The sequence below is a fragment of the Podarcis vaucheri genome (assembly GCF_965113315.1).
Source record: "Podarcis vaucheri genome assembly, chromosome: 9".
Lineage (NCBI taxonomy): Eukaryota > Metazoa > Chordata > Lepidosauria > Squamata > Lacertidae > Podarcis > Podarcis vaucheri.
Window position 1 is genome coordinate 10,840,782 of NC_138767.1, and position 20,104 is coordinate 10,860,885.

General features: G+C 49.3%; 1 protein-coding gene across 10 annotated transcripts in view; it reads right to left on the reverse strand.

Moving 5' to 3' along the window:
- Nucleotides 1–684: 684 nt before the first annotated feature.
- CCDC158 (coiled-coil domain containing 158) overlaps nt 685–20,104 on the reverse strand; it is a 71,516-nt gene continuing 52,096 nt past the window's right edge. For all 10 annotated transcript variants that reach the window (XM_082236281.1, XM_082236283.1, XM_082236284.1 and 7 more), the window contains 5 exons: nt 5,892–5,959; nt 5,494–5,703; nt 3,026–3,046; nt 2,077–2,178; nt 685–872 (listed from right to left, as the gene is read on the reverse strand). In XM_082236281.1, the coding sequence (XP_082092407.1) occupies nt 796–872; nt 2,077–2,178; nt 3,026–3,046; nt 5,494–5,703; nt 5,892–5,959 (478 nt within the window). In that variant the 3' untranslated portion in view covers nt 685–795. The remainder of the gene's footprint in view (nt 873–2,076; nt 2,179–3,025; nt 3,047–5,493; nt 5,704–5,891; nt 5,960–20,104) is intronic.

Below are 20,104 nucleotides of genomic sequence, written 5' to 3' on the forward strand. Positions count from 1 at the left end.
TGAACATAAACACATATACCGAGGGGGTGCGGTTTCATGAGGAAGGGAGAACTGATGGTGCTTCTGCCAGCCTGCAGGAGCGGTCATAAGATGGGTGGGTGGAGAGGCAGCCTTCTAAGCAGAACATAGAATACAGTTAGATGGCACCTGTTGGCACCTCCATTTGAGACAGGGCACCCCATAATTCACTGCACAGCCAGCCACCTTGGCAGCAGAGAAAGGAAACTGTAGCTTGTGTTTGCGTTGAGTAAGAGTTGCACGAACGTACAAAGTAACAAGATAAATATCTCTGAGCACTGGCGTAGATTTCCAACCTGCCCCTCCCTCTCCCAACTTTGGCTGGAAAATGCCCTGTGAGGGGTAGGGTGTGTGTGTGGAAGGGATCACAAGGGTCATCTACTCCAACCCCCTGCATTGCAGGAATCTTGCCCAACGTGAGGCTCAAACCCATGACCTTGAGATTAAAAGTCTCGTGTTCTACCGACTGAGCTACCATGTTGGGTCTCATAAAAGTCCTATTTAAATAATAAAGGATAAGGTGCAAGTTAAGATGGTAGGAACATTTAGGGAGTTGTTTGTGGCTGAGCACATCTATTTGGTGAATATGGCCACTGCCTTGTTTATGCCAACAAGAGACTGGCACTTTTGTTTGCCAAACCTGCTTTTTCTACACAGAGAGGCAGATTACAAAACTATGGCAACTTTTATTATTAAACAGTAACGGTAGGCTTTTAGCATTCCATTTAACAGAGCACAATCTACATACATCTGAGCGACTGAGAACCACACGACATTTCATTTGGACAGCTTCTTCTCCTTCTCCTTTGCCTTCTCGATCTTCTTTTCCTGGCATCGGATCATTGTAGACATTGCTGAAGGTAGCATTGAGGGAAGGAACATTAATACACAACCAAGGAGGGTAGAAAACGCAAAAGAACAACGCCCCTGTCCCCCTGCAGGTTGGCTCTTCACGAAACCCAGGACCGTATTCAACAATGCGCACCAGTGGAAGGGATGAGGTTGGCAAAGAACCTTTTGCATTTATGACCAGAGCTCGTTCCTCTTGTCACAAGTACCATCCAACCAGCGTTGGTAACAGCAGGGCGGTCCCCAGTGCATCACAAAGGAATGAAGGTGCCTTTTCCCAGCATTCTCCACTCCTGTTTTCTGCTTTGCCTGTGTCAAATGACCCCTCCAGGTGGAGATATTTCCTTGTACACTCAAACATACTGATGGCACGCTATACATAAACATTCTGTCAGCAAGGGGTGGTTTGAGCTTTTGCCCTTCCTCTGCAGGGGTGGTGCCAGAGCAGGTGAAGGGATAGGGGGCTAAATGTCTGGGACCCTACTAAGCAGAATGAATAGCCCCCCCATCTCCATAGCAGGATTGGCCTACCATGCTTTTTGCTTTTTTTATTGTACGTCGCCTTGATTGTACAGAAGGCGATTAATGAACTGGTGTTTTGAAATACTTGTATTTTTCGCTCTATAAGACGCACAAGACACAAGACACACCTAGTTTTTGGAGGAGGAAAACAAGAAAAAAAATATTCTGAATCTCAGAAGCCAGAACAACAAGAGGGATCGCTGCGTAGTGAAAACAGCAATCCCTCTTGCTGTTCTGGCTTCTGGAATAGCTGCGCAGCCTGCATTTGCTCCATAAGATGCACACACATTTCCCCTTACTTTTTAGGAGGGAAAAAGTGAGTCTTATAGAGCAAAAAATACGGTAAGTAATACGCATTGCTAACTAAAGGGTGTGTGTGTCCCCATCCCCACGACTATTAAGTCCAGAGTTTAAAATCACCTAAACTGTTCCTTTCTTGATGCGTCTACTCAAAAGTTTGCAGCAGCTGCACCAGGACTCTCAGAATTACTCCTCCTCAAAGTGATACAGCATACATATTTGCAATGGGCAGTAAAATAATTTGCAAAACAGTTAACTTGACAACTTTATAGTAAGTGGTACATCCTGTGTAGAAAGTCTTCTCTTTTTTGTGGGCAGCAACATGTAGGAAGACAAGTCTTATTCCAGGCAAATTACTGAATTGTCAAACAGGGTATGATTTCGTACCTTGGTTTTTCAACTGCAACGTTTCCACTAGGTTTTGCAGACTCTCCATCTTATTCTGTAATTTCCTGCAGGCGTTTCCATTGGCTTCCCCTGCCTGAATAGCTGCAGACAAAATATTAAATCACAGTCAGAGATATAAACGGAGTGTTCATCTGAAAGCAGGCCCGCCATAGTGTTGAAGACCCTGGAAATGGGCCAGGCCACAATTTATTAGTGGTATCACATGAACACTGGCTGATGGTGGTGGTCATGTTGATCTTCTGAAGATCAGCACATTTACACTTGAAATCCTAGTTGTTTAAGGGCCAAAACAGATGCAATGGGAGTGCTGCTAACATTTCTGCCATGTTCACAAAACAGGAATGAAGTATGCTTTACACTTTCCATGAAAAGAAGTGTGCAGAGAAGGGAGATTGTACATGAAACGGGAGCCGACTAAAACCCTGCAGATTCCAGGCCACGTTCACCATCATCTGTGGGGAAACCCAGCTGGAACTGGCTTGACATGAAGCAATGTGAAGCAATTGCTTGGGGAAAACACATTCCAGAAAACTGGCCATTTTCCTATCAGCAAAATCTGTCTATCAGTAATTAAAAGCAAGCTCAGGCCTGTGGCCATTAAATAATCTATGGCCTGTGAAAGCGTAGGGGAGAAGAATGTTACTATTATGAATATTTTACTATTAGGCTGTCTGTCAGTGCGCTTTTTACTATGTTTTTATCATTGATGTTTTGTAATGTGTTTCTGAGATCTTTTGATGGTATATAAATTGAAGAAATAAAACCACCACCACCACCAAGGCAAAGACGAAAAGGAATGTGTAAAGTAGGTAGAATTTCTTTTCCTCAATATTTCAGCGAGCTGGGAGACTGCTGGTACATTACAGCAGTGGGAGCAGAATTATTTAGTGAGAAACGTTGCAAAATGTTTAAGCAAAAGTTCACTTACAAGAGGTGCCAAAGGAGATACCTGTTTGGAAAGAAGAAGGAAAACCCCAGTTAAGATAATGTGGTTTTAGATCATGATTACATGGCAATAAAAGGTGCCACTTGACTTTTATTTACACCTGGAGGTTTTGAATGTTTGCACTGACTGGCGTGCCAAAAGAGGTCCAACTTCTGCACACGGCATCCTTGGGGACCTGGGAATGGGGCTGCAACACCCAGGCTAGTAGCCTGAGACCCACCATTTTTAACATGCCATGAGTGCTCCTGAATGACTTGAATGTCAGGGGCATTGTGGGCAATTTAAAACGCTCACTTTGCTGACACCATTTGCTACGCTGCTGCTTGGTGAAAACCACAGGGGAGCACTGTGCTGATGGCTCCCTCAGGCCTGTAGCTGGCTCTGATGCCAAAAAGCTAAATTTGGGCCGAGTCCTCCGTATGCCCCTACATTTTCTGTTCTTTCCCTTTTCCTTGTGATGTCATCACCAAGCCTGTAGCCAAGGTCGTCTCCCTTTAATAATATATAGCACAGTGGTACCTCGGGTTACATGCGCTTCAGGTTATAGACTCTGCTAACCCGGAAATAGTGCTTCAGGTTAAGAACTTTGCTTCAGGATAAGAACAGAAATCGTGCTCTGGCGGCATGGCGGCAGCAGGAGGCCCCAATTAGCTAAAGTGAGTGAAATATACTCAAAGTCGCAAAGTGATTTCATGCTCTTTATTCAGCTCATAGTGGTGAGGAGGAATGAATGAAAGTCCCCTCAAAGTATCTGCTTTATATACATTATTTACACAATGGGCTGCACATGATTGGTTAATTCTGGAATTCTACTGTAAGCCAATCAGGTTGTGGATTCACTTATATCTGGAGCATGATTGGGTGGTTCCTGCCAACCAATCATACTGCTGCATTGTTCTTGGACCAATCAGACTGCTGCATTCTGAATCCTATTGTTCTAGGACCAATCAGACTGCTGCAGTTTGGATCCTATTCACTCAGTACATAACACCGGTGCTTCAGGTTAAGAAGAGTTTCAGGTTAAGAACGGACCTCCGAAACGAATTAAGTACTTAACCCGAGGTACCACTGTACTTGGCTGTTGAAGCACATTGCCATTCTGCTAGGGGATCCAAGAGGCAAAACGAGGCAATTGCTTCAGGCTATGTGTGGGCCTCACAGCCCTTATTTGCTTTGTCACTCAACTGCTGCCGCCACTGCCACCTGTCCAGATCTTGCGAGGCTCTCCGGTAGAGTCCTTCCCCAGAGCAAGACTTTCTGGGTAAGGGGACCTGGGAGAGTGGCTCCACTGCAATAGCTGTTCTGTGGCAGTGCAGCCACAGTTAAATGTGAAGCTTCCACTTTGACGATGTTTAAGAGAGAATTCCAAGCCATCGTAGAAAAGTGATGGCAGAGGCATTTTGCCCAGACGCCTCTCTAAGGACCCCCTTCCACACAGTGAGGCAGAGAGCCTGCTAGCACTGCCGCAATATTAGCAGCAATGAAACACTTGAAAATTAAGGGGGAAGGGGGATGGGATGATGCAATATCTTACAACTGCCCTTCTCATGTTAGCAATCGTAGAATTGGAAGGGGACACAAGGGTCATCTAGTCCAACCCCCTTTAATCCAGGAATCTTTCACCCAAGGTGGGTCTCGAACCCACGACCCTGGGATAAAGAATTTCATGCTCTAGAATAGAACAGAATAGAATTTATTATTTATACCCCACCCATCTGGTTGGGTTTCCCCAGCCACTCTGGGTGACTTCCAACAGAGTATTAAAATACAGTGGTCTGTTAAACATTAAAAGCTTCCCTGAACAGGGCTTCCTTCAGATGTCTTCTAAAAGTCTGGTAGTTGTTTATCTCTTTGACATCTGGTGGGAGGGTGTTCCACAGGGCAGGTGCCACTACCGAGAAGGCCCTCTGCCTGGTTCCCTGTAACCTCGCTTCTCGCAGTAAGGGAACCGCCAGAAGGCCCTCGGAGCTGGACCTCAGTGTCCGGGTAGAACAATGGGGGTTGAGACGCTCCTTCAGGTATACTGGACCGAGGCCATTTAGGGCTTTAAAGGTCAGCACCAACACTTTGAATTGTGCTCGGAAATGTACTGGGAGCCAATGTAGGTCTTTCAAGCTATCCAGTTGGCTCTCTCCTAAATCTAATACATGGTACCTTGGGTTACATACGCTTCAGGTTACAGACTCCGCTAACCCAGAAATAGTACCTCGGATTAAGAATTTTGCTTCAGGATGAGAACAGAAGTCGTGCGGCGGCAGCAGGAGGCCCCATTAGCTAAAGTGGTGCTTCAGGTTAAGAACAGTTTCAGGTTAAGAACGGACCTCCGGAACGAATTAAGTATGTAACCAGAGTTACCACTGTATGGGTTGGGAAGACCATATGAAGAAGCCCCAACTACCCCTTGTTCCAGTGGTTTTATGGCTGGCTCTAGATTATAGCTTGGCACTTACTTCTACAGGCAGAAGAGGATGTAGCTTCCGGGGAGCTGCTCTTCTTCAGACTTGACCGGCGTTCTGAACAGGTTGCAGGAGTTACCTTCAGGTCATCCAGATGAGCCGTTAACAGTGAGTGCACGGGAGACCTGTCTTTGTACCTCTCCTCTGGGGACAGTTTATTCGAAGAAGTAAAACGAGGAGTGGAACTGAAGATTCCTTTAGACACTGGATGTGGCAAAGACAGCATTGCAATAATAAAGGGTAGTTAAAAATCACACTAAACAAACCTTGTAGAAAGAGCACGTTAGGCAACACAACATCAAGGCTTGGAAAACAAAACTCGAGTCCGTATTCCAAGCTGATACTGTGCCCTCCCTGAATATTAGTTCTTTAATTGTTTAATGGACACTCACCACTGGACGTGAAGGGAAGGGTAGCATCTGAATCTTCGAGGTCTGTAGCATGTAACGTTAAAGGTTCCCTGTGCACAAACAGAAGAACAGAAGAGTAGCCCAGCTGAATCCGGTCCATGGCCCATTTAGTCCAGGAGTCTGTTTTCACAGTGGCCAACCAGATGCCCACACAAAGCCTGCTAGCAGGACCTGAGTGCAATGGCACTCTCCCCTCCAGCGCTGGCATTCGGAAGCACACTGCCTCTGACCATGGAGTATAGCTTTCTTGGATAGTGGATGTCAGGGGCTCGGGGACAGAGGCACAGGGGAGAGAGGAGATGGAGAGCGAAGGGGAAGGATCGGAGGGCAGCATAGGGGAGTATGACAGTGACCCGAGAGATTCCATGAGCTTCTCCAGCGAATCAGAAGATTCCCAGAAGGAGGCGCCGATGGTCAGGGCGAGGGGGGTCCCAGGGGGGACACACCAGAAACAGGGGGCCAGCGGGGACTCCCAAAGCAGCAGCTGGAGATCAGGACCAGCTTCCCCACCAGAGCAGAGTGGGGGGGGAAGAGTCCCAGGTGTCAGGTCCAGCTAGCCTCCCCGAAGGGGGAAGCAGTGACAGGAGCAGTGAAACGGTCAGGAGGAAGGTTGCCGGCTGGGCGCGCGCGCCAAGTTCAAATGTACAGGCGCGCGGGAAAGCAGAAAGCCCGGATCGGGAACCAGGTCCTAAAGCCCGCCGGAGGCAGGGGGAAGACTCAGGGGATTCAGCGTCAGAAGAGTCCAGGAAGGGCGAAACCCCAGCTGACAGGCGGACCCAGCGGAGGAAAGAGCAGAGGAAGAGGTGGAGCAAGGCTAGGGACTTAAACTGGTGTATTGGGGGTGGAGACTCAGACGGAGCTTCAGCGGTCTAGAGTCTAAGACGTAGAGCTGCGCGCTGCGGCTGTGAAAGCAGAACTGAACTTCAATGAAGACTTTTGTATATACCAAGAACCAGCGTTGGTCCTTTGTGAGCTGGGACCTTGGGCAGCTCTGACAGTAGCCTTCAAAAGCCTTATCCTCTGTCCCAAGAAGCAGAGCTGCTAGATAAGCAGAGATGTGCAAGAGCCACACAAAAGTCCAGAAAGCAGCCGTGTTGCTCCAAATAGCACAAGGGGGCAGAAGTACTTTGCAGCCACACCATTTCGTACACAAAAGCATCATTAGCAGTTCTCAACCTGTGGGTCCCCAGATGTTGTTGGACTACAACTCCCATCATCCCTGAGCTCTGGCCTTGCTAACTAGGGGTGATGGGAGTTGTAGTTCAACAAAATCTGGGGACCCACAGGTTGAGAAAGGCTGATTTAGGTGCTAGGGGGTTATGTTTCTGGAAGCAGTCACACTCTTACATATGCACACACAAAAAAGAATTCATCGATTCTCAATTAAACCTTAGCATTATGGCTGAGTGGATAAAATGGTTGAGATTAAAATATGTCTCTCATATACATGTGAGTTTAAAAGTCTGCTTTGCAAAATATTTGTATTATTATTACTATTATTATCATAATAGGGACGCGGGTGGCGCTGTGGGTTAAAGCCTCAGCGCCTAGGGCTTGCCGATCGAAAGGTCGGCAGTTCGAATCCCTGCGGCGGGGTGCGCTCCCGTCGTTCGGTCCCAGCGCCTGCCAACCTAGCAGTTCGAAAGCACCCCCGGGTGCAAGTAGATAAATAGGTACCGCTTACCAGCGGGAAGGTAAACGGCGTTCCGTGTGCTGCGCTGGTGCAGGCTCGCCAGAGCAGCGATGTCACGCTGGCCACGTGACCCGGAAGTGTCTCCGGACAGCGCTGGCCCCCGGCCAATAGATGTGAGATGGGCGCACAAACCCCAGAGTCTGTCAAGACTGGCCCGTTCGGGCAGGGGTACCTTTACCTTTACCTTTATTATCATAATAATATAAAACTACAAAATACATAACAAAAACAACCCACCCCACATTTTAAAAGGGCATTGGATGTCAATCAGCCAAAGGCTGTCAGGGACTGGGCAGAGGAGGAATGGTGGAGACCGCTTCCCCATCCTGACCCTTCCAGGGAGGAGGAAGAGGAAGACAGTATAGATTCACAACAGGGGTTCGCGGGAGGTCACAGCTCAGAGGCAGATGAGGGGGAAAGTTGGAGAATAATGGGAGAGGAGGACCAGGCAGAACCAGAGCAGCAGCTGGCTGACACGTTGTCACTAGAAAGCATTCCAGACCCACCATCTCCCAGAACCTGGCGAGCCTTGAAAGTAGGAGAGTAAGGAGCTCAAAGACAAAGGGCACGTAGCAGCACCCGTAGAAGTGACGAATTAGGGAGAGACGGGGTGGGGGTGGGGGTTCACTTGGGACAACGGCATTATCCAAGAGGCTGGGTTCTATAGCCTCTCTCTGTAAATATTGAAATAAAAAAGGATGACAAGAAACTTTTACTTGCATTTATACTTCCTGGGCAACCAGCCGGGAGCCGCTGACAGCATCCTGACAAAGGCCTGGTTTAAAGAAGAATGTTTTTGCCCGGTGCCTAAAGATGTATAATGAAGATACCAGGCAAACCTCCCTGGGGACAGCATTCTACTAATAGTAATAGTTTGTATGATTGCATCCTTTGAAACAACTATTCTTGTTTTGTAGTTTTGATTTATAGTATTTTTAATTGTATTAATTAACAGCTAATTTAGGGTGTTAAAGAAATAGTGTGCACACAGATGGATACAAAAAGCAAGTTTGACAGTTTTCTTGTTGAAAGCTGTCCACTTGTGTGATATAAATCTGGTAAGCCACAATAATTCTTATAAGCTTTGTATTATCCGTGCTATGATTTTGTGAATTTTTGTATTAATCTCATCTTACATTTTTGTTCTGTGATAAGATTGGTTGTTGTTCTTTTTTTACTAGCAGTTCAATTTAGCTTAGTCTCAGAAAGTCATTCCTGATATAAAAATATTTCCATGTGTCTAATTCTCAGCGGGGAGAGACAGCTGTCCAGGGCAGCCTGCCGTGCTCTGTTACCAGCAAGCCTATGGCTTTCTAAATTAAAGGGTAAAGTCTTCGTAAAGGGCCTGATATATCGCAGTGTGTAGAATGAACCAAATGAATGTACAGTGCAACACACCCTTATTTATTTATTGAGCTGCAGTGGAATATTTTTATGTCTAGCTACACTCAGACTTGCAACTGCTGCTGGCAACGGCAACAGCAAGCCAATATGCTGCAGGAGTTGTGTGTGATCCTCAGGGGCTGCTGTAGAATTTGTTGGGTCTGGTTCAAGGCAAGCAGAGAGGCAGGAGACTTCTGGGAGACCAGCTTGGGTTTCCTAAGCTCTGATAAAGTGCCCCAATGCATAATGTTTTAACATAAAACTGCCTATCACTTGCCAGGACTATATATATATATATATATATGCAGGTTTTGGTGTCTTCGGGTGTCTTCCCGTGTAAGAGTCGGGGTGTCTGTGCGACGTTTCGACGAGGTCTCACTCGTCATCTTATATTATTATATCAATATATTATTATATATATAATAATATATTATTATATCTTATATTATTATATCAAGGGCACTACAGACAAAATCAGCAAAATCCTCCATAAACACAATATCAAAACAGCCTTCTGCACCAACCAAAAAATAGCCAATATCCTCAGAAACCCAAAAGACAAAATCCAGCTGGAAAACCAAGGGGTCTATGAAATACCCTGCAAAGTCTGCCCAGCCACGTACATTGGACAAACAAACAGACGAATAAATGCACGTATCGCAGAACACAAGAATGCCGTCAAAAAAGAAGAAAAAACTTCCTCTCTTTTCCAACACATGAAAGAAACAGGACACGAAATTAATTTTGCAGATTCCAAATTGCTCTTTAACATGGAACATCACCACAAGAGAATAATCATGGAAGCCATCGAGATAGAGAAACACCCTCACAACATGAACAAGCGTGACGACACGTCCCGCCTGCCAGACATCTGGAAATTAGCCCTCCCCACAAAAACCGACACCAGAACCAGAGGCACACAGAACGCCGTCACCAATCAACCACACCAGACCCAAACCCAGACCCTCTCCACAGACATATTACAGACTCCATCCAGTAACCAAACTATAGTGGCACCTCCGGATGCTGCACCCCCCTGCAATCCCTACACAGATCTAGCTGGCACAAGGCACAAAACCATAGCTCGCCCCTATACACGAAGCCAAGCCAGAGCACAACTAAATGCAGCACAGCCATTGTCAGGGCTGCCACCCAGTCCCAGCTCACATAGGACCAAGTCCGCCAGCGTTCACTTTATAAGAGTCTTTATTAAGTTACAGGTTTCATTTCCGAACTGCAGCGTGCAGCTCTACACCTTCTGCCCTAGGTCGGCGAGCTTTAGGACCTGGCTCACTCTCCGGGCTGCTTACTGCTCCAGCTTCCGCTGCATTTGAACTTGGCGCGCGCGCCCAACTCTCTACTTTCCTCTTAACCGTTGCCTCGCTCTCTGAGGAGGGCGTGACCACCCCTGACTCGTGCCCTCCCTCCTGCTGACAGCCTCCGGAACCCGATGCCTGGCTACCTTCCTCCCTGCTGCTCTCAGTCTTGAGCGTGGGTCCCGACTTCCAGCTGCTGCCGCTCTCAGTTATGAGCGTGGGTCCCGACTTCCAGCTGCTGCTCTCTGAATCTCCTCTGTTCCCTTCCTCCTGGGGTGTCCCCCCGGATCCCCCCCTTGCTCTGCTCACTGGGGCTCCCTTTTGGGAGTCCTCTGACTCACTGCTTAGGCTTGGAGATCTCGGGTCGTCATCATCACTCATTTTCCCTTCGGATTCCTCCCCCTCGCTCTCTGCTTCCTCCCTTCTCTGCGTCTCTGCTCCTGAACTCCTGACATCCATCCCCCCCTCGAAGCCCCCCTTTCCCCCCTCCCCGCTTTCAGGTGTGGGTGCTGGGTGCTCCATCATCACGGGAGGGAATGCCGGATACAGTTCGCTCCCCGTGGTTGGCCGCCAACTGAAGACCTCCGAGTCTTCCTCCTCGCGGTCGCCGACGTTGACCTGTTCCGCTTCCATCTCTGTACCGCCGTGCTCGAACCCAAGGTCCTCCCCGAACACGTCCATGTCAGTCTCTGCGTCGGTCGCTCGACCTGGCATCTCCAGCCACTTCCGGCGCCATTGCTCCTCCGGTCGATCGTCCCACCAATACGAGGTGTCTGACGCCGAACCCGCCGGCTATCCTTCTGGGGAACGGGTGCTCAGTGCGGGTTCCCCGTCCGAGTCGAATCCATGGAACGTGCTGGAAGAAAGTGTGGGCGTGAACAGCCAGTCGTCGAAGAAGCTCGCTGGCATGGGTCTGTGTGGGAAAAGGGCATGAAACTCGTCCTTGAGCAGGGGTTCCTCCAAAGCGTAGTCTGGCACCCAGCTATTGGCGCTGGCCCGGGTGCCCTCTCTGGCTAGGAGGTATTCGACTCCCTCTTCCCCCCATCTGGAGTCCAAAATCTCCGTGACCTCGTTGATGGGGTCTTGCTGCGTCACCCCTCGCGTCTCCGTCCGCTCCCGGAACGGACTCGGTGCCGTCCCTGGCTCCTGGAATCTGTGAGGTGCCTTGTAGGGAGTGAGCACCGACCTGTGGAACACCGGATGCATTCTGGAACCCTCCGGCAGCGCCAGTCGGAAGGCTACCGGGTTGATCTGTGCTTCGACTTGGTACGGACCAATTTGCTTGTGCCCCAACTTCTTCTTGGCTAGTGACCTGGTCGGCACTGCGTGGGCTGCCAACCAGACCCAGTCTCCCACTTGGATCTCTTCGCCAACCCGCCTGTGCTTGTCAGCTTGCACCTTGTAGGCGTGCTTAGCTAGCTCCAGCTGCCGTCTGAGTTGATCGTGTACCGCCTGCAACTCTGACGCGAACGCGTCCGCCGTCTGTGGTTCTCCGTCCCCCACTCTCTCCCGTCCCGGGAAGGTTCTGGGATTCCTCCCATTGTTGGCGAAGAACGGCGTCACCCCTGTGGACACGTGCTTCGTGTTGTTGTAAGCGAACTCGGCGAGCGGCAGGTAATCCACCCAGGTCGCAGGTTGTTGATTGGCATAGCATCTCAGGTACTGCTGCATGATGGCATTGACCCTCTCTGCTTGCCCGTTGGTCTGCGGGTGTCTTGCTGATGCCAGATCGACCTTGACATTTAGAAAACTCATCAGCTTCTGCCAGAAATTCGAGACGAACTGGCGCCCGCGGTCGGACAGGATAGACCGCGGCAGACCATGCACTTTGAACACGTGATCTATGAACAGTTTGGCGGTTTGTTCCGCCGTGGCCACCTTCGCACACGGAATGAAATGTGCCATCTTGGTGAACAAGTCCACCACCACTAGTACAGCTGTCTTGCCTCTCGAGCTGGGTAGATCCGTAACAAAGTCCAGGGCCACTCTCTCCCACGGTTCAAACGGCGTTTGCAGCGGTTCCAGCAGTCCCGCCGGTGGTTTGTGCACCGGTTTGGCCCTCTGGCAGGTGTCGCACCTCGCAACGTAGTCCGCGACTTCCCCTCTCAGTCTGGGCCACCAAAAGTCCCTTGCGACTAATTCCACCGTTTTTTCCGTGCCAAAGTGCCCGGCCGTGGGTGCGTCGTGCAGCTGCTGCAGTACCCTGGCGCGAAGTTCGTCTCCCGGCACGTAGATGGCCCCTTTACGTAAGAGCAAGCCGTCTCGTATCTGGAACTCGTCGCCCCTCGCCGTGCCCTTGTGCACCTCTGCCATCTTCGCCTGCGCGAAGGAGTCGTCCTGCAACGCCCGCCGCACCGCATCCAGGTCTACTGTGGCTGAAGCGCACGCCCACGCTGTTGGCGCGAAGATGTGCATGGCTGCCGCTGGCGTCGCCTCTTCGAGGTATTGCGGTTTGCGGGACAGTGCATCCGCCATGACGTTGGTGTCGCCTGGGACGTACTCTATTCGGAAATTGAAGTCAGCAAAGAACTCCGCCCAACGTATCTGCCTCTGGTTCAGGAACTGAGCCGTGCGCCAGTGCTCCAGATTCTTGTGATCCGTGCAGACCTGCACCGTGTGCTTGGCGCCGATCAGGAAGTGCCTCCACGCCTTGAAAGCTGCATGAATGGCCAGCAACTCCCTGTCCCAGATGGTGTAGTTCTGCTCCGACTTGCTGAGCTTTCTGGAGTAGAACGCTCCCGGCCTCCAGACCCCCTGTGGGTCCCTTTGCAGCAGGACAGCTCCCACTGCTCTATCGGACGCGTCTGTCTCTACCCGCATCGGCCTGCTGGGGTCGATATGCAGCAGTTGCTCTTCCGACGCGAAGAGACGCTTGAGTGCCTGAAAGGACTGCTCCGCCTGCTCCGTCCAGATGAATTTCTTTTTCTTGGAGCTTAGCGTGTCCGTAATGGCCGCCGTCTGCATCGCGAACCCCTTGATAAACTTGCGATAGAAGTTGGCGAAGCCGACAAACCGCTGGACCTCCTTCCGGTTGCGCGGGCTCTTCCAATCCAACACCGCACGAACCTTGGCGCTGTCCATGGCTAGCCCCTTGTCCGACAACTTGTAACCCAAGAAATCCACCTCCGTCGTGTCGAACTGGCACTTCTCCAGTTTGGCGTACAGTCTATGCTGCTGCAGCCTCTCCAGCACCTCCCGAACATCTTGGTCATGGGCTTGCTGCGATTCGGAGAATATCAGGATGTCATCCAGAAAGCAGACGCACTTCTTGTAAAGGAGTCCCGCCAACACATGATGCATGAAAGCTTGGAAACAGTGAGAACCGTTTTGCAATCCAAACGGCATCACTCTGTATTCGTAGGTGCCCAGAGGCGTGAACATGGCTGTCTTCCACTCATCGCCCTCCCTCATGCGGATGAGATTGTACGCACCTCGCAGGTCCAACTTGGTGAACACGCGTCCCTTGCGCACCGTCGCTAGTAGGTCGTCAATCCTGGGCATGGGGAAATCAGAAGGCTTGGTCATCTTGTTTAAGAGGCGAAAATCCACCACCAGTCTTTTTTGGGGCGTGTCTTTCTTCTTCACGAAGAAAACAGGACTGCCCCCTACTGCCCTGGACTCCCGGATGAAACCGCGCTGCAAATTGTGATCTATGAACTGTTTGAGTTCCTGTAATTCGTCCTCAGACATGGAATACAGCTTCCCTTTCGGCAGCGTCGCCCCTGGTAGGAGGTCAATCTTGCAGTCATATTGCCTGTGCGGTGGTAGCTTGTCAGCCTCTTTCTCGCAGAAGACCTCCAGAAAGTCTGCGTATTTGTGGGGGACTGCTTGCAACGTTCCCAACTGCGGTTCTCCTTGCTGCGTTGCTGCAGTCACCATTGCTGAGGCTGCAGTGTGCTTGTGGAGCCTCCGGGGACACTCTTTCGCCAAATGGCCTGGATCCTCGCAGATGTAACACTTCCTGTTCCCTCTAGGAGGCTTCGCTTTCACTGCTGTCGGTGCTTGGGCTCTGGCTGCTGACTGAGCCCTTGCACCTCCAACCTCCATCGGTTCCCCTCCCCCTCCAGGCGGAGGTGTGGATTGCGCACGCGCTGCTTCTCTTGGAACGAAAGAGAAACTTCTCGCTGCTTCGCGCCCTCCACGTCCTTCATCTCTGCACCATGGACGTTCTTCCAGCCTCACCCCCACAGTCAGCGCCCTTTGGACCACCTCCTGCGTGCTTCGGGGCCTCTCCCCCCTTGCAATTTCATCCTTGACCGCAGAGCTTAGACCCTCCCAGAACAGGTCTCTGACAGGGGGCGAATCCCGGTCCCACTCTAAGGCACTGACCAGCGCAAAAAAGCGGGCGTGGTACTGCCGGACGCTTGCCCTCCCTTGTTTTAGTCCATGAATCTCCCGTCGGGCAAGATCCACATCAATAGTAGACAAAAAACACGCATCCATCGCTTTGATAAAGGCATCTGCATTCTGAAGCGCCGGATCTTTATCCCTCCACAAATTGCGTAGCCACGCTTTAGCATCCCCATGCAAATGGGATAGTATGAACCCCACTTTCTCTTCCTCATCTCTAAAGTCTTTTGCCAGCAGTTGCAGTGCGCACATTACGTCTGCTCGAAAATTGGGGTACTGTTGTAAATTCCCATCGAAGTGAGCCACAAGCCCTCCTGCTCTCCGTGCCAACCCAACCCCCTCCGGTCTGGGTCCTGGCTGCCCGTGTTTAACCCATGCTTCAAACCTGGCGTGGAGATCTCTGTAGGCGGCTGCCGCATCCTCCTCCCTCTTCTTGGATGCCAGTACCTCCGCGTTCAATTGGGTAACTGCCTGTTGCAGCGCTGCAACTGTCTCTGCTTCCGTCATCTCTGCTAACCGTCGTGAGCTTGCTCCCAAACACCGATCCCCTCCTCCAGCTGCCTCTCTCTCCGCTGCGAGATATCAGGTGTCCAAAGCTTTTGTGAGACGGGTCTTACTGTCAGGGCTGCCACCCAGTCCCAGCTCACATAGGACCAAGTCCGCCAGCGTTCACTTTATAAGAGTCTTTATTAAGTTACAGGTTTCATTTCCGAACTGCAGCGTGCAGCTCTACACCTTCTGCCCTAGGTCGGCGAGCTTTAGGACCTGGCTCACTCTCCGGGCTGCTTACTGCTCCAGCTTCCGCTGCATTTGAACTTGGCGCGCGCGCCCAACTCTCTACTTTCCTCTTAACCGTTGCCTCGCTCTCTGAGGAGGGCGTGACCACCCCTGACTCGTGCCCTCCCTCCTGCTGACAGCCTCCGGAACCCGATGCCTGGCTACCTTCCTCCCTGCTGCTCTCAGTCTTGAGCGTGGGTCCCGACTTCCAGCTGCTGCCGCTCTCAGTTATGAGCGTGGGTCCCGACTTCCAGCTGCTGCTCTCTGAATCTCCTCTGTTCCCTTCCTCCTGGGGTGTCCCCCCGGATCCCCCCCTTGCTCTGCTCACTGGGGCTCCCTTTTGGGAGTCCTCTGACTCACTGCTTAGGCTTGGAGATCTCGGGTCGTCATCATCACTCATTTTCCCTTCGGATTCCTCCCCCTCGCTCTCTGCTTCCTCCCTTCTCTGCGTCTCTGCTCCTGAACCCCTGACAGCCATCTTCTCAGAAAAACTCTTCACAAGCTCAAGAGGTCAAGACACGAAAGCTTTAGCAACTAATCTACACTTAATGACCCACCCAGTGATATTCAGAATATCACTCATGAAATCACCCAAGATATCCCTCAAGTAATTAAGGAACAAAAGAAGAAAAGGCACACTAATCTAGGAACTTCCTCTCTGCCCAGAACGTTGGAGGCTATACACCACACCCCTCAACAGTATTTATAGGAACTCAAACACCAGACTCTGCTCTGTTCCAGTAACAAGAAGCCGAAAGCACCAGCCTGAAGATGACGAGTGAGACCTCGTCGAAACGTCGCACAGACACCCCGACTCTTACACGGGAAGACACCCGAAGACACCAAAACCTGCATTCCTGTACCCGTGAAAATCTACGAAAGCAAATATATATATATATATATATATATATATATATATATATATATATATGCAGGTTTTGGTGTCTTCGGGTGTCTTCCCGTGTAAGAGTCGGGGTGTCTGTGCGACGTTTTGACGAGGTCTCACTCGTCATCTTCAGGCTGGTGCTTTCGGCTTCTTGTTACTGGAACAGAGCAGAATCTGGTGTTTGAGTTCCTATAAATACTGTTGAGGGGTGTGGTGTATAGCCTCCAACGTTCTGGGCAGAGAGGAAGTTCCTAGATTAGTGTGCCTCTTCTTCTTTTGTTCCTTAATTACTTGAGGGATATCTTGAGTGATTTCATGAGTGATATTCTGAATACCACTGGGTGGGTCATTAAGTGTAGATTAGTTGCTAAAGCTTTTGTGTCTTGACCTCTTGAGCTTGTGAAGAGTTTTTCTGAGAAGATGGCTGTGCTGCATTTAGTTGTGCTCTGGCTTGGCTTCGTGTATAGGGGCGAGCTGTGGTTTTGTGCCTTGTGCCAGCCAGATCTGTGTAGGGATTGCAGGGGGGTGCAGCATCCGGAGGTGCCACTATAGTTTGGCTACTGGATGGAGTCTGTAATATGTCTGTGGAGAGGGTCTGGGTTTGGGTCTGGTGTGGTTGATTGGTGACGGCGTTCTGTGTGCCTCTGGTTCTGGTGTCGGTTTTTGTGGGGAGGGCTAATTTCCAGATGTCTGGCAGGCGGGACGTGTCGTCACGCTTGTTCATGTTGTGAGGGTGTTTCTCTATCTCGATGGCTTCCATGATTATTCTCTTGTGGTGATGTTCCATGTTAAAGAGCAATTTGGAATCTGCAAAATTAATTTCGTGTCCTGTTTCTTTCATGTGTTGGAAAAGAGAGGAAGTTTTTTCTTCTTTTTTGACGGCATTCTTGTGTTCTGCGATACGTGCATTTATTCGTCTGTTTGTTTGTCCAATGTACGTGGCTGGGCAGACTTTGCAGGGTATTTCATAGACCCCTTGGTTTTCCAGCTGGATTTTGTCTTTTGGGTTTCTGAGGATATTGGCTATTTTTTGGTTGGTGCAGAAGGCTGTTTTGATATTGTGTTTATGGAGGATTTTGCTGATTTTGTCTGTAGTGCCCTTGATATAAGGAAGGAGGGCCATGCCATTGTTTTCTTCTGTGTCTTGGTTTTTGGGGGGTGTTTCTTTTTGGATTAGCTTCGTAACCCTGTTTTTCTGGTATCCATTGGCGATTAACACATTTGAGAGATTCTGTAACTCAGTTGTCAAGTGGTCTTTGTCAGCCAGGCGTTTGGTTCTGGAGATGAGAGTCTTGGCTACGGAGTTTATTTGTGCAGGGTGGTGGTGTGATTGTGCATGTAAGTAGCGGTTGGTGTGTGTTTTTTTCTGGTAGATAGTGTGTCCTAGGGAGCCATCAGGTTTTTTGTAGATTAGGACGTCAAGAAAGGGGAGTTGGTTGTTGTCTTCTATTTCCATAGTGAATTGTATTTTGGGGTGTAGGCTGTTGAGATGTGTGAGGAAGCTATCTAGTTTTTCTTTCCCGTGTGGCCAAATTACAAAGGTGTCGTCAACATATCTGAGCCAAAGTTTGGGTTTGTGTTCTGACTTGTCTAAAGCATTGGTTTCAAAGTGTTCCATGTACAAATTTGCGATGACCGGTGAGAGGGGTGATCCCATAGGTGCTCCTTCTATCTGTTTGTATCTTTGTCCATTGTGGATGAAGTACGTGTTGGTTAGGCAGTGGTTGGTCAGGTCCAGGATGTATTTGGGGGGGTTGTATTTGTTTTGAATGGCTGTCAAGGCTTCATTAATGGGCACTTGAGTGAAGAGAGATACAACATCGAAGCTCACAAGTAGGTCATCGGGATGTAGGTATTGCTTCTTTATTGTTTCTATGACCTGGAAGGAGTTAGTAACGTGTGAAGCGATGGATTCTGCATAGGGCTGAAGTTGCTTAGCGAGAAATTTAGCGAGATTTTGTAGAGGTGAGCCTATGGAGCTGACTATTGGTCTGAGTGGTGTTCCTTCTTTGTGTATCTTGGGGAGACCGTAGAGTTTGGGGCATCTGGAAGATTTTTCTCTGGGGATGATTCTTAGCTGGATTTCTTCACTGATAGGAGAGGCTTTTATTTTGGATTTGGTGGTTTTTTCCAGATAGGTGGTGGGATCTGTTTTTATAGGTTTTTATAGGTTTTTATAGGTTATAAAATGACCTGAAGATGACGAGTGAGACCTCGTCGAAACGTCGCCCAGACACCCCGACTCTTACACGGGAAGACACCCGAAGACACCAAAACCTGCATTCCTGTACCCGTGAAAATCTACGAAAGCAAATATCTCACCTCTACGGGGAGGAAACCTTCCAGCTGACAAGAACCTACGAGAAACTAGAAATCCGAAGAGCCACCATCTTATGTGATCTCCTGTTCCTACGCAACTGCCGAGACAACAACTTAACTCCCACATGCTTCCAACTTAAATTCCACTCTAAAACCCCAGCTACCGAAAGGATCCTGAAACGAACTGAACTATCCCTAATCAGAAACGAAATACATAAGAAAAGATACCTACTAAACCAAACCAACAAAGATCTGCTCACTCTTCACCTCAAACTATGTAACAAAATCCACCCTGCACTCTGGGACAAATGCAAACAACTAGCCGTCTGGAGAGCTGAAACTGAGACCTCACATAAGACAGACAGACACACCAACAAACTCTACAAACTAGAGAAACGCCAGAAGCCCAGCCACCCTCCACAACAACCCATGAAACAAACAGTACATAACATATCAGACAGGATCCTCACCCCAACTGAAACCAAAGTACTCTCCAAAGGTTTCAACTTTGCAGTCGCCCCGAGACGCATCCCCACGGAAAACATCATATGCGGAGTCGAAGCTAGCCTGACCAAAATCGACCCAGATGAAGCCAATAAAATCAGACTTGAAGTCACCAACATCCTCTGCTCCAGCAAACCACCCAGAAGCAATTTACACAAAGAAGAACAGAAAGCACTCACCAACCTGAGGAAAGACAACAACATAATCATTCTCCCAGCAGACAAAGGCAACGCCACTGTTGTGATGAACACATCGGACTACCAAGCAAAACTATCAAATCTACTCCAAGACCCTACCTACCAACCTATAAAAACAGATCCCACCACCTATCTGGAAAAAACCACCAAATCCAAAATAAAAGCCTCTCCTATCAGTGAAGAAATCCAGCTAAGAATCATCCCCAGAGAAAAATCATCCAGATGCCCCAAACTCTACGGTCTCCCCAAGATACACAAAGAAGGAACACCACTCAGACCAATAGTCAGCTCCATAGGCTCACCTCTACAAAATCTCGCTAAATTTCTCGCTAAGCAACTTCAGCCCTATGCAGAATCCATCGCTTCACACGTTACTAACTCCTTCCAGTTCATAGAAACAATAAAGAAGCAATACCTACATCCCGATGACCTTCTTGTGAGCTTCGATGTTGTATCTCTCTTCACTCAAGTACCCATTAATGAAGCCTTGACAGCCATCCAAAACAAATACAATCCCCCCAAATACATCCTGGACCTGACCAACCACTGCCTAACCAACACGTACTTCATCCACAATGGACAAAGATACAAACAGATAGAAGGAGCACCTATGGGATCACCCCTCTCACCGGTCATCGCAAATTTGTACATGGAACACTTTGAAACCAATGCTTTAGACAAGTCAGAACACAAACCCAAACTTTGGCTCAGATATGTTGACGACACCTTTGTAATTTGGCCACACGGGAAAGAAAAACTAGATAGCTTCC